This window comes from Scyliorhinus torazame, chromosome 15 (genome assembly GCF_047496885.1).
Source record: "Scyliorhinus torazame isolate Kashiwa2021f chromosome 15, sScyTor2.1, whole genome shotgun sequence".
NCBI classification, from domain to species: Eukaryota; Metazoa; Chordata; class Chondrichthyes; order Carcharhiniformes; family Scyliorhinidae; genus Scyliorhinus; species Scyliorhinus torazame.
In genome coordinates, this window is record NC_092721.1 from 157,682,330 (window position 1) to 157,697,029 (window position 14,700).

At 48.9% G+C, this 14,700-nt stretch overlaps 1 protein-coding gene across 1 annotated transcript in view; it reads left to right on the plus strand.

Moving 5' to 3' along the window:
• The window catches only part of brca2 (BRCA2 DNA repair associated), a 169,988-nt gene that overhangs the window by 88,134 nt on the left and 67,154 nt on the right, over nt 1–14,700 (plus strand). The window contains 1 exon segment of the mRNA XM_072476994.1: nt 11,722–11,892. Coding sequence (XP_072333095.1) covers nt 11,722–11,892 — 171 coding nt within the window.

Here is a 14,700-nt window from a genome sequence, read left to right on the forward strand (position 1 = left end):
AAATAAATGAATAAATAAAACAAAAAGCTGCGACCGTTTAACAAAAATAGCGATCGCACTGCGCATGCGCGCCCGATCATTGTGCGCGCATGTGCAATGCGGCCAAATTTTGTTTACATGTTAGCGGCCATTTTAAAGGCCGCTTACAGCCGCCGTTATTAAAAGCCGGCTGCTGTGCGGGGATTTGCGCGATCGGGAGCGCCGCGAAGGATGGCTCCGCGACCCTCCCGACACCCGCCCGCGACCCACCCGCGGGTCGCGACCCCGAAGAACACTGCTGGAGCTCTTCGGGAGGGTTGGAACTAGTTTGGCAGGATGATGGGAACCAGAGCTATGGATCAGAGGATAGAGTAGCTGTTGAACAGGCAGAAATAGTATGCAGCGAGTCTATGAGGAATGATAGACAGCTAATAGAACAAAGTTGCACTCCGTGGAATGGGTTAAAGTGTATCTGTTTCAATGCAAGGAGTGTCAGGAATAAGGGAGATGAACTTAGAGCATGGATCAGTAGTTGGAACTACGATGTTGTGGGCATTACGGACTTCAAGTTGCGGCTATGCGGAGCTAAGCCGTACGATTCGGCAGCTTCCGTGAAGACGGACTTTCGGGCTCGATAGAAGAGCCCCAACGGAACTTTTCACATAGCCAACCCGTGGGGAAGAGAGGAGAGAGTTCCCCCACTAACCTGTATGGACCGGACCCGCAGCGAAACAGCCAAAAAAACGGCACTGGAGCAGCGGGAGAAGAGGGGGAAAACAAACAAAATGGCGGCGGCCGGGGACAAAGAGGAGATGCAAGAATTCATCAAGCGCTGCTTCGAGGCGCTGCGCAAGGAGATGGTGGCGCCTATGCTGGCAATAATTGAAGGACTTGGGGCAACCCAGAAAGCCCACAAGGTGAAGATCCAGGAGATCCAGGAAAAAGTGAGTGAGAATGAGGACGAGGTCTTGGGCCTGGCGGTGAGAGTGGAGCGGCACGAGGCGCTACACAAGACATGGGCGGGAAGACTCGAAGACCTGGAGAACAGGTAGAGGAGAAATAATCTGAGGATCCTGGGTCTCCCAGAAGGAGTGGAGGGGGCCGACGCCGTGGCATATGCGGGCACAATGATCGGGGCGCTGATGGGTGCGGAGGGCCCCCCCCCCGAGGTTGCTGGAGCTGGAAGGAGCGCACCGGGTGCTGGCGAGGAAGCCCAAGGCAAATGAGCCGCCAAGGGCGATGGTGGTGAGATTTCACCGGTCTACGGACAGAGAGAGGGTTCTGAAATGGGCCAAGAAGGAGCGGAGCAGCAAGTGGGACAATGCAGAGATCAGAATATATCCAGACTGGAGCATGGAGGTCGCTAAGCGGAGAGCGGGTTTCAACCGGGCCAAAGCAGTGCTGCATCGGAAAGGAGTGAAATTTGGAATGTTACAGCCAGCGCGACTGTGGGTCACACACAATGGCCAACACCACTACTTCGAAACGCCCGAAGAGGCGTGGACCTTTATACTAACTGAAAAGTTGGACTCTAATTGAGGGTTTGTGAGGGTGGGGGGTGTTTGAGGGTTGAAGTATGATGGTTGTTGTATATAGGGGGTCAATCACGCGCAGGGAATGTTATATGGGCTGGGGGAGAGAGACAAGGCCGCGACAGGAGCTGCGCCAGAGGGGGCGGGGCAGGCTTTGGAAAGCGCGGGGGTTTTTTCCCACGCGCGGGAAGAAAGGCGGGAAGGGAAACGAAGGAGAAGACAGAGGGCAGGGACAGGGAGAGGTTAGTGGGGGAGATTTTGCGAGTGGACAGGAGATACGCAGAGTCCCCGGAGGAAAGATTACTTGGGGAAAGGCGACGGCTCCAGACGGAGTTTGACCTGTTGACCACGGGGAAGGCGGAGGCACAGTGGAGGAAGGCACAGGGGGCGACCTACGAGTACGGGGAAAAGGCCAGTCGGATGCTGGCACACCAGCTCCGTAAGAGGGCAGCAGCGAGGGAAATAGGGGGAGTCAAAGATGGTGGGGGAGCCATGGCCCAGAGTGCAACGGAAATAAACAAGGTATTCAAGACCTTCTATGAAGATCTGTACAGGTCCCAGCCCCCAGTGGGGAAAGAGGGGATGGGAAGATTCCGGGACCAACTGCGGTTCCCGAGGGTGGAGGAGCAAGAGGTGGCTGGTTTGGGGGCACCAATCGGGTTGGAGGAGCTGAGTAAGGGTTTGGGGAGCATGCAGGCGGGGAAGGCCCCGGGGCCGTACGGGTTCCCGGTGGAGTTCTATAGAAAGTATGCGGACCTGTTGGCCCCGCTACTAATGAGGATCTTTAACGAGGCAAGCGAGGAGGGGACCCTGCCCCAGACAATGTCGGAGGGGACAATTTCCTTGATTCTGAAGCGAGACAAGGACCCACTGCAATGTGGATCGTACAGGCCGATTTCGCTCCTTAATGTGGACGCTAAGTTATTGGCAAAGGTGCTGGCCACGAGGATTGAGGACTGTGTCCCAGGGGTGATACATGAGGACCAGACGGGATTTGTAAAGGGCAGGCAATTAAATACGAATGTGCGGCGGCTCTTAAACGTGATAATGATGCCATCGGAGGAGGGAGAGGTGGAGATAGTGGCAGCCATGGACGCGGAAAAGGCCTTTGACCGAGTAGAGTGGGAGTACCTCTGGGAGGTGTTGCGTAGGTTTGGGTTCGGGTTCGGGTTTATTAGCTGAGTTAAGCTCCTTTACAGCGCCCCGGTGGCAAGTGTGGTGACGAACCGGCGGAGGTCGGAGTACTTTCGGCTGTACCGAGGAACGAGGCAGGGGTGCCCTCTGTCCCCCCTGTTGTTTGCATTGGCGATCAAACCCTTGGCCATATCGCTGAGGGAGTCTAATAAATGGAGGGGGGTGGTCCGCGGGGTAGAAGAGCATCGGGTGTCGCTATATGTGGACGACCTGCTGCTGTACGTGGCGGACCCAATGGAGGGGATGATGGAGGTCATGCAGACTTTGAGGGAGTTTGGGGAGTCCTCGGGCTATAAGCTCAATGTAGGGAAGAGCGAGCTTTTTGTACTACAAGCAGGGGACCAAGAAAGAGGGATAGGGGACCTACCGCTGCGGAGGGGAGTTTTCTGTATCTAGGGATCCAGATAGCCAGGAGCTGGGGGGGCCCTACACAAATTGAATCTGACGAGGTTGGTGGACCAAATGGAGGTGGACTTCAAAAGATGGGACATGATGCCGCTCTCGTTGGCGGGTAGAGTGCAGTCGGTCAAAATGGTGGTCCTTCCGAGGTTTTTGTTTGTGTTCCAGTGCCTCTCCATCGTGATTACCAAGGGCTTTTTCAAGATAGTAGGTAGGTTTATTATGGGGTTTGTGTGGGCGAACAAAACCCCGAGGGTAAGGAGAGGGTTCCTGGAATGCAGTAGGGACCGAGGAGGGCTGGCGCTGCCAAACCTAGGGAGCTACTACTGGGCAGCAAACGTGGCGATGATCCGCAAGTGGGTTATGGAGGGAGAGGGGGCGTCATGGAAGAGGATGGAGATAGCGTCCTGCAAAGGAACGAGCTTGGGGGCGCTGGTGACGGCACCGCTGCCGCTCTCGCCATCAAAGTACACCACGAGCCCGGTGGTGGCGGCAACGTTAAGGATCTGGGGCAAGTGGAGACGGCATAGGGGTGCAGTGGGAGCCTCGGTGTGGTCCCCGATCAGGTGTAACCACCGGTTTGTCCCGGGGAAGATGGACGGGGGGGTTCCAGGGCTGGCACCGAGCGGGGATTAGAAGAATGGGGGACCTGTTAATCGACGGGACATTTGCGAGCCTAGGGGCACTGGAGGAGAAGTTTGAGCTACCCCTGGGAAATGCATTCAGATATATGCAGGTGAGGGCTTTTGTGAGGCGACAGGTCAGGGAATTCCCGCTGCTCCCGACACAAGAAATTCAAGACAGGGTGATCTCTGGTGTATGGGTCGGGGAGGGCAAGGTTTCGGCAATACACCAAGAGATGAAAGAAGAGGGGGAAGCGCTAGCAGAAGAGTTGAAGGGTAAATGGGAGGAGGAGCTGGGGGAGGAGATCGAGGAAGGTTTGTGGGCTGACGCCCTGGGTAGGGTTAATTCCTCCTCATGTGCCAGGCTCAGCCTGATACAATTTAAGGTGGTTCACAGAGCGCACCTGACGGGGGCGAGGTTGAGTAGGTTCTTTGGGGTAGAGGACAGATGCGGAAGATGTTCAGGGAGCCCATGTCCGGCACTGGAAGGGTTCTGGAGAGGAGTGGCGGGAGCAATATCTCAGGTGGTGAAAGTCCGGGTCAAGCCAAGCTGGGGGCTAGCAATATTTGGAGTAGTGGACGAGCCGGGAGTGCAGGAGGCGAAAGAGGCCGGCATTCTGACCTTTGCGTCCCTGGTAGCCCGGTGAAGGATCTTGCTAATGTGGAAGGAGGCGAAGCCCCCTAGTGTGGAGGCCTGGACAAACAACATGGCTGGGTTCATAAAGTTGGAGAGGATTAAGTTTGCCTTAAGGGAGTCTGCGCAGGGGTTCTACAGGCGGTGGCAACCGTTCCTAGACTACCTCGCGGAGCGTTAGAGGAAGGTCAGTCAGCAGCAGCAGCAACCCTGGGGCGGGGGGGGGAACGAGAGATTGCTTGAGGGGACGGATGAGCGGGGGATAACATGGAGGGTGGGGGAAACTGGCACGAATGGGCGAGAGCCAGTGTATAAAGCTATGTAAATATATCATCTTACCATGTATATATCTTGCTCAGGGCGATTTTGTGTTATTTTGTTTGGTGGGGGGGGGTTATTGTTTGTAAGGGGAAAAAATTGTTTTGTTAAAAAACTTTAATAAATATATATTTTTTAAAAAAGATGTTGTGGCCATTACGGAGACATGGATTTCACAGGGGCAGGAATGGTTGTTAAATGTTCCGGGGTTTAGATGTTTTCAGAAGAATACGGAGGGAGGTAAAAGAGGAGGGGCCATGTCACTGTTAATTAGAGAGTGCATCACAGCTGCAGAAAAGGAGGGAGTCGAGGAGGGTTTGTCTACTGAGTCAGTATGGATGGATGTCAGAAACAAGAAAGGGGCAGTCACTTTATTGGGAGTTCTCTAGACCCGCCCAATAAGAGCAGAGAGATGGAGAAACAGATTGGGCGGCAGATCTTGGAAAGGTGCAGATGTAACAGAGTTGTTGTCATGGGTGACTTCAACTTCCCTAATATTGACTGGAACCTCCTTACTGCAAATGGTTTGGATGGAGCTGATTTTGTCAGGTGTGTGCAGGAAGGTTTCCTGACTCAATATGTAGATAAGCTGACATGGGGGGAGGCCATATTGGACTTGGTGCTCGGCAACAAACCAGGTCAGATGTCTCGATGGGAGAGCATTTCGGTGACCGTGACCACAACTCCTTGACCTTTAACATAGTCATGGAGAGGGAAAGGAACACACAGTATGGGAAGGTATTTAATTGGGGGAGGGGAAATTATACTGCTATTTGATAGGAGCTGAGGAGCATAAAGTCGGAACAATTGTTCTTGGGGAAATGCACAACTGTAATGTGGGGGTTGTTTAAGGAGCACTTGCTGCGAGTGCTGGATAGTTTTGTCCCACTGAGACCAGGAAGGAATGGTAAGGTGAAGGAGCCTTGGATGATAAGAGAAGTTGGAGCTTCTAGTCAAGAGGAAGAAGGAAACTTGCGTAAGGTTGAGGAAGCAAGGATCTGGCACGGCTCAAAAGGGTTACAAGGTAGCCAGGAAGGAACTCAAAAATGGACTTAGGAGAGCTAGAAGTGACATGAAAAAGCCCTGGCGGGAAGGATTAGGGAAAACCCCAAGGCGTTCGACACTTGTGTGAGAAATAAGAGGATCAGAGTGAGGGTAGGGCCGATCAAGGATAGTGAAGGGAACTTGTGCCTAGAGTCTGAGGACATAGGGGAGGCCCTAAATGAATATTTTGCTTCAGTATTCACTCGAGAAAGCGACCTTGTTGCTCATGAGAAAAGTGTGAACCAGGTTAATAGACTCGAACAGGTTGATATTAAGAAGGAGGGTGTGCTGGAAATTTTGAAAATCATCAGGATAGATAAGTCCCCTGGGCCTAACGGGATATACTCAAGGTTACTACGGGAAGCGAGGGAGGAGATTGCTGCGCCGTTGGCGATGATCTTTGCGTCCTCATTCCACTGGAGTAGTACCGGATGATTGGAGGGAGGCAAATGTTGTTCCCCTGTTCAAGAAAGGGAATAGGGAAATCCCTGGGAATTACAGACCCATCAGTCTTACATCTGTGGTGAGCAAAATATTGGAAAGGATTCTGAGAGATCGGATTTATGATTATTTAGAAAAACATAGTTTGATTAAAGATAGTCAGCATGGCTTTGTGAGGGGCAGGTCATGCCTCACAAGCCTCATTGAATTCTTTGAGGATGTGACGAGACACATTGATGACGGTCAGGCAGTGGATGTGGTGTATATGGATTTCAGTAAGGCATTTTATTAGGTTCCCCATGGTAGGCTCATTCAGAAAGTTAGGGGGCATGGGATACAGGGAAATTTGGCTGCCTGGATACAGAATTGGCTGGCCGAAAGAAGACAGCGAGTGGTAGTGGATGGAAAGTATTCCGCCTGAAAGTCAGTGACCAGTGGTATCCTGCAGTGATCTGTTCTGGGACCTCTGCTCTTTGTGGTTTTTATAAATTACTTGGATGAGGAAGTGGAAGGCTGGGTTAGTAAGTTTGCCGATGACACGAAGGCTGGGGGAGTTGTAGATAGTGTTGAGGGTTGTTGCAGGTTACAACAGGACATTGACAGGATGCAGAGCTGCGCTGAGAAGTGGCAGATGGAGTTCAACCTCGATAAATGTGAAGTAATTCATTTTGGAAGGTCGAATTTGAATGCTGAATACAGGGTTAAAGGCAGGATTCTTGGAAGTGTGGAGGAACAGTGAGATCTTGAGGTCCACGTATATAGATCCCTCAAAGTTGCCACCCAGGTTGCTAGGGTTGTTCTAACACAGGGATTGAGTTTAAGAGCCGCGAGGTTTTGTTGCAGCTTTATAAAACCCTAGTTAGACCACACTTGGAATATTGTGTCCAGTTCTGGTCGCCTCATTATAGGAAGGGTGTGGATGCTTTGGAGAGGGTGGAGAGGAGATTTACCAGGATGCTGCCTGGACTGGAGGGCATGTCTTATGAAGAAAGATTGAGGGAGCTCGGGCTTTTCTGACGGGAGCGAAGAAGGAAGAGAGATGACTTGTTAGACGTGTTCGAGGTGATGAGAGGCATTGATAGAGTGGGTAGCCAGAGGCTTTTCCCCAGGGCGGAAATGGTTGTCACGAGGGGACATAGTTTTAAGGTGATTGGAGGAAGGTATAGGGGTGATGTTAGAGGTAGGTTCTATACACAGAAAGTGGTGGGTGCATGGAATGCACTGCCAGCACAGCTGGTGGAGTCTGAGTCATTAGGGACATTTAAGCGACTCTTGGACAGGCACATAGACAGCAGTAAATTGAAGGGGTGTAGGTTGGGTTGACCTTAGATTAGGATAAATGGACGGCACAACACCGTGGGCCGACGGGCCTGTACTGTGCTGTATTCTTCTATGTTCTATGTACTTACTTTTCTTGGTTATGCCACTTCACGAAGGATAAGTCTGTCTGGAATCTGAATAACTCCCATTACTAGGGCAAATATTCAAAGACCACTTCTATACAGCTTAACAGAAAAATCTCCTGTGCTTTATTCATTAATTTCCAACATGCATTCTCTTTTTCTCTCCTTTTCTGCTCTCTCTACCCGTTTCTGTTTCAGACTGCTGTCGCTATTTAAATTGCTGAAAAGTATAAATAAAACTCATATTAAGGAAAGCTTATTTAGTCAAAGAGCAAATGCAAAGAATACTCATAAGAAATAGGAGGAGTAAGCATTTGTAACTGAAGCCTCTCATTCCTGAAACCAGTTTTGTAAACCTCTTTTGCACCCTATCCGATGCATTCACATCCTTCCTAAAGTGCGGCACCCGGAACTGTACACAATAGCCCAACGCTCGATTTTGTCCCGTCGGATCAGACACTGCTGCAGGCTGCGGAGAATCCACCTCATGATGTTTGCAAATTTCTCTGCAAATTTGATCTTCCGCATCCTTCTCACTGGTTGGTGTCCTGCAGATTACACTGAGCACAGTAATTGCACCCTTTTTTCCCTTAGTCCTAGCCAAATTGATTCTGTCCATGGACCCTCTGGGACATCCTCTTTCTCCAGTACTGTAAAACTTGCCTTAATCAATACTGTCACCCGTCCTCCTTTTCTTCCTGCCCGATCTCCTGAACAATTTATACCCAGGAATATTTGACACCTTGTCCTGTCTTTCATTGAATTAGGCCTCTGTTATCACCACAACATCATCATTTGGCATGGCAATCTGGACCTGTAACTCATCAATCTTATTTACATAAGTTATACATGCAGTTTCACCCTGATTTGGACTTCATTACTTATTCCCTTAGTCCAACGTCACCTATTAACATGCTGTTTTCTATTCTAGTGCGCTCTCTCGCTTCTCTTCTCCCACCCCTCCCCCCTGTATTTTGTGCACCTTTTTGTATTACTTTTTAATATTCTCTCCTGGTTCCCACAACTCTACTGAGTTAGTTTAAAGTCGCTCCAACAGCATTAACTAAACACCTTGCAGGGAACTCAGTCGCAGCTCTGTTGAGATGAAACCTGTACAGCTTATACATGTGCCATCTTTCCCGGAGCCTGTCCCAGGAATCAAAATCTCCCTCCCGCACCACCTTTCCAGCCACGCTTTCATATTGTCTTATCCTCCTATTTCTATACTCGCTTGCACATGGCACTGAGAGTAATCCAGAGATTACTTTTTTACTTTGAGGTCCTACTTGCTCATTTTCTGCCTCGATCCCTAACATTTGACTGCGAGACCACATCCCCCTTCCTACATAAATCATTTGGTACTAGTGTGGATTATGACCTCTGGTTGTTCTCCCCCAGAAGAATATCCTTCAGCCGCTCTGTGACATCCATGACACTGACACCAGAGAGGCAATGTACCATCCTGGTATCAAGTCTTTGGCCATAGACACGCGTGTCTGTTCCCCTAACTAAGGAATGCCCAAGCCCCTGAGGGGACTACAGGATAAGGTGATGTCAAAAACAAGGGTTGGAGCAGGGAGGGTTTCGGAGATATACAAGGAGTTGATGGAGTGGCAAGGGGCTCCTATCAGGGAGGTGAAGAGGAAGTGGGAAGAGGAGCTGGAAATTGAACTGTGGGAAAATGCCTTGAAGAGAGTCAATTCATCCTCATTGAGTGCCAGACCTGGCTTGATCCAGTTCAAGGTGGTCCACAGGGCTCACATGACGGTAGCCCGGATGACCAGGTTCATATGTTTTGGGCATGTCCGAAATTGAGGGGACTCTGGCAGGGATTTGCGGACGTTGTGTCAGAAGTCTTGGAAGGGAGAGTAACTCCGAACTCAGAACTGGCAATATTTGGGGTAACGGAAGATCCGGGGGCCAAGGGTGGGGAGGGAGGCCGATGTCCTGGCCTTCTCCTCCCTGGTGGCCCGGAGACAGATTTTGCTGGGATGGAGGACTTGAAACCCCCAAACTCAGGAATGTGGGTCAGCGATACGGCAGGTTTTCTCAGTCTGGAAAAAAAAATCAAGTTAGCTTTGAGAGGATCAATTCAGGGGTTCGCCCGGAGATGGCAGCCATTCATAGATTTCTGCAAGCAGTAAGGGGGGGGGGGAAGGAAAACAGGAGGCATGGCAATGCTAAAGAAGGACAGGGAACTTAGGGTAATTAGGGGATAGGGCGGGGGTAGTAGGGGACGGTGTTTACTGTTTTTTGGGTGTTTTGCATATATCGACCCGTGGTTGTTTAAGAAATGTTAATATATTAAACTGATTATTACAAGTGCCTCAATAAAATATTTTCTTTTTTTTTAAAAAAGGAATGCCCAAGTACTATTGCTCTTCTTTCTTATTCTTTCCATCCTTTACAGCTGAGTCTCTTGTGTTGCCACCAATTAGGCTGGTGACTGCATCCTTCTGAGGAACCAATACCCTCAGCAGTATCCAAAACAGAAACTGATTAATGAGTTGGACTCCTGCACTACCTGCCTAGTTCCTTGAGACTGCCTGGCAGTCACCCATGTCCTTTCTGCCTCCATACTCCTGACCTGTGATGTGGCCACCTCTCTGAACGTGCTATCCAAATAGCTCTCAGCCTCGCGGATGCACCGCGGTGCCTCCAGCCGCCACTTCAGCTCTGAAACCCGGAGTTCAAGTATCTGCACCTGGCAGTATTTCCTGCACAGATGATCGTCTAGGTCACCAGTAGTGTTGTTCACAACTTGCACATATTACAGGACGCACATTCCACTTCACTGAGCTGCCATCTCTTAACTTCTCTTCCACTAACTTTATATTTACTTTGGTTTACTTATTACTTTACAGGCCCTGACTTCCCCTTATTTCTTATTCAAATCTATGTAGCTACTTCTTTAAAAATAATATGCTTTTCTAAGTTACAGCCATTTAGAGACACTCCCTATTCTTAATGCCAAAGCTGACAGCTTCTCATTTCTGACGTTATACTCCATCTGCCAACTTCTTGCCCACCCACTGAACCTATCTGTATCTCTTTGCAGACTCTTTGGATCATAGAATCTTAGAATTTACAGTGCAGAAGGAGGCTATTCAGCCCATTGAGTCTGCATCGGCCCTTACAAAGAGCACCCTACTCAAGCCCACGTCTCGACCCTATCTCCGTAACCCAGTAACTCCCACTTTGGACACTAAGGGCAATTTAGCATGGCCAATCCACCTAACCCCGCACATCTTTGGACTGTGGGAGGAAACCGGAGAAAACCCACGCAGACACGAGGAGAACGTGCAGACTCCGCACAGACAGTGACCCAAGCCGGGAATCGAACCTGGAACCCTGGAGCTGTGAAGCAACTATGTTAACCACAATGCTACCGTGCTGCCCCCTCTTCACAACTTATTTTCTTACCTAACTGTGTTGTATCATCAGTAAATTTGGCTACAATACAGTCTGTCCCTTTATGCAAGTCATAAATATAAATAATAAATATTTGAGGCCCCAGCAATATTCCACTAGACTGTTTTCGAACTAGAAAATGACCCATTTATCTTGACTGCTTCCTGTTCGTTAACCAATCCTCTACCCATGCTACATGTCATCCCCTGCATTATGAACTTTTACCTTCTGCAGTGTTCTTTTATGCGGCATCTTTATCAAATGCTTTTTGGAAATTCAGATGCACTACACCTACTGTAAGAGCAGACTCATGTTTAATGATGTTTTTGTCTTTTACCTGCATTCAAATTAGAAAATACTGGCTGGTTGTAAATTTGGGAAATCTTTTTGAAGCTGGTTATTAAAGAAGAAGCCAGCATTGTAACTATAGCAACTGTAATAATGCTGAACCATCTATGTAGCTAATAATAATAAAAATTGTAACATTTTGAATGTTTCTCCCTAATGCATTTATTATTATTAGTTTTTCTTTAGATATTTAACAGGTGCCTCTATCCCAGATGATTTTTACTGTATACATTGTGCTGTACCTCATGTATGCATTAGCTTTCTTCCAATTTGAAAAATTTAAAGCTAGAATATTTGTGAAGAATTTTGTGAACCTGAGGACTGTCCCTGAAACCAACATGGTCACTCCACAACAGAAGTGCTGTAATTTAATCAGTATTTTTTTCTCCCTGTAGAGCTCTTTTAGATTCGCCTGGTGTAGATCCAAAGTTAATCAGTGAAGTTTGGGCGTACAACCATTACAAGTGGTTAGTGTGGAAATTTGCAGCTATGGAGGCAACTTTCCCCAAAGAATTTGGCAGCAGGTGCTTAACACCAGAAACCATACTTCTGCATCTTAAATACAGGTGTAGTCTACTTTACTTAAGTGTATATCATGCTTCGAAACATGTAGTTTATTTTTATTTGTTTAATGGGTTTATCTTTCCTTCCCCCCCCCCCCCCCCCCTCAAGCTGAGTCTTTAAATCTCTGCCAGTCTCTTAACTTACACAAAGCCCCATCCATGGTGGCCTACTTTTGCTCCTGGTCTGCAAAGCCTCAATTTTAATTCTCATGTTTCAATTCCTGCCTGGTCTTTTTTTCTCTGCCTCTGAAGCCTTCTTCAGCCCTCCAACACTTGGAGATTTTTGTTCTCTTTCACTTCTGTTCTCTTGTACATCCTGATTTTAATTATTTGACCATTGGCAACATGCCTTTAGCTTTCTCAGCCAAAACACGGGAACGTCCTCCTAATTCCTCTCTCTTTCTACCTGTCTTTGCTCCTTTTAAAATACCCCTTTAACTTGAGGTTTGGTCGCCTGTTCTAATGTCTCTTAAAGTGGCAAATTTTGTTTGACACTTTTGTGGAATGTCTTGGGAGTTGTTTTATTATGTTAAAGGGACTGCATAGAATCCCTACAGTGCAGAAGAAGGCCATTTGGCCCATTGAATCTGTACCGGCCCTTGGAAAAGGTACCCTATTTAAGCCTGTACCTCCACCCTATCCCCATAACCCAGTAATCCCACCTAACCTTTTGGATACTAAAGGACAATTTAGCATAGCCAATCCACCTAACCTGCACATCTTTGGACTGTGGGAGGAAACCGGAGCACCCAGAGGAAACCCACACAGTCACAGGGAGAAAGCGCAAACTCCACATAGACAGTCACCCAAGGCCGGAATTGAACCTGGGACCCTGGAGCTGTGAGGCAGCAGTGATAACCACTATGCCACCGTGCATAAATTCAAGTTGTTGTTGCAAGCTGAATTTGTCAGCCCATTCCATATTCTATCAGATAACTTTTATTTTGGACTATATTTCTCCTGTATACTTTCATCAAGAAAGATGAATAATTAGTTATAAACTTAAAAGAAAGAGCTTGCAAAAATATAGCAGTGTTCCAAACTACTTCATACCCAATGAATTGCTGTTGAAGAGGAGTCATTGTTAAATAGACATTTTTTTCAAAGTTCACTATCGTTTAAAGGCATACACTTTTAACTGTTTATGTAAAACAACTGTAAAAACAATGAAACAATTAAATAACTCAAAATGCTGGAAATGTGAAGTAAAATCAATGCTGGAAAAACTCCATAGGTCTGGCAGTATCTGTGTAGAGAGCTGAGTTGATGTTTTTGAGTTCAATATGACTCTGGAACTGGAGAGAGATTTTATGCTGTTGAAAAGGGGAAAGGATAGGTAGAGCAAAATAGAAGGCCTGGAATAGATTAGAAGGCAGGAGAGATTAAATCATAAATATGTTGTGGAACACAAGACAAAAGGAGTGGTAATGATAATATTAAAGACTGAAGCTTTGGTCAAGAGTAGGTGTTAGTAGCAGAATACCGGTCAGCACTGTCTGAAAGCAAATAGCAAAATATGTTAATAGCTGAAAAAGGGTAATGGCTATCTGAAAGGTAAAACATGGGAACACGATATGGACTGGCATGCTGGAAGAACAGCATCTCATTTTTCGATTAGGCACTTTAAAGCCTTTTGGACTCGACGCCTCCTGTGGACCAACACCTATTTTGGCCCACCTGCCCCTCCTCACCTTTTCAACACATCACATTTCCAGCTCTGAAGAAGAATCATATTGGACGCGAAACAGTGGGCACGATTCTCCGGCCATGTTGCGCTCAAGCGAGAGCACAACACGGCCGGAGAATGCCGGGAGAGGCTTCCCACAAGCATCCCGACGAGTCCCGCGAGAGGTCGGAGTTGGAACCCCGCCCCCAATGAGCAGGACCAAATTACGCTCGCGGAAGTAGGTCGTAGACTTACTTACAACCTACCTGCGCGGGATCCACCGGCCTCCCTCGATTCTTTGGCCTCCCCAGGGAGGCTGGAGCCAGGCACCGATCAGTACTAGTCTACACAAACATGGACCAGGCAGAACAGCACCCAGAGGGTCTCCCCGAGATCGTAGACCCCTTGGTGGTCTGGGTAAGTGCAGGATGAGCCCCTGGCCCTCTCCCTGGAATGTGGGTACCTTGGCACTGCCACCCTGGCACGGTCAAGCCAGCAGGAGCACTACATGGGTGCCAGGGTGGCAATGCAAGGGTGCCCAAGTGCCAGGGTTGCACTGTCGGGGGGGGCCATGCCCATGAAATGAGGGGGGGGGGTGGGTTCCGAGGGTGGGGGAGTGCAGGGCAGATAGGTAGGGGCCTCTGGGAGGTTGGTGGGGTTGATGGGTGAGGGTTCCAAGAAGGGAGGGGTTGCTGCAAGGGGCTTGGGGAGGGGGGGGAGCTGAAGAGGGGGGACCCTCAGGAACCCCATAGCCGGGTGTCCTCGGGGGGGGGGGGGGGGGGGGGCGGGGGCGGGGGTGTTGTGTCCATGTATGTGGGGTAGTGGGGGACCCACAAGCTCACATAGAGATCAAGGCACCCTTTCAAAATGGCAGCCCGATCTCTTGTTCAGCTCCCCAGTGCAAAAAGAAAATTCCAAGCGTGGGCTAAACTGGTGAGAAACACCCCAAGGCCTAAAAAAGTGACCAAGTGTCATTGAATAGCGGTGGGGAACTCGCCAGCAGAGCCAATGGTAAACTCCTTGAAAAACCCGCCACAAATTAACTTAAAAATTTTTCGGGAGAATCGCGCCCCTTAACTCTGTTTCTCGCTCCACAGATGCTGCCAGACCTGCCGAGTCTTTCCAGCATTTTCAGGAATTCAATA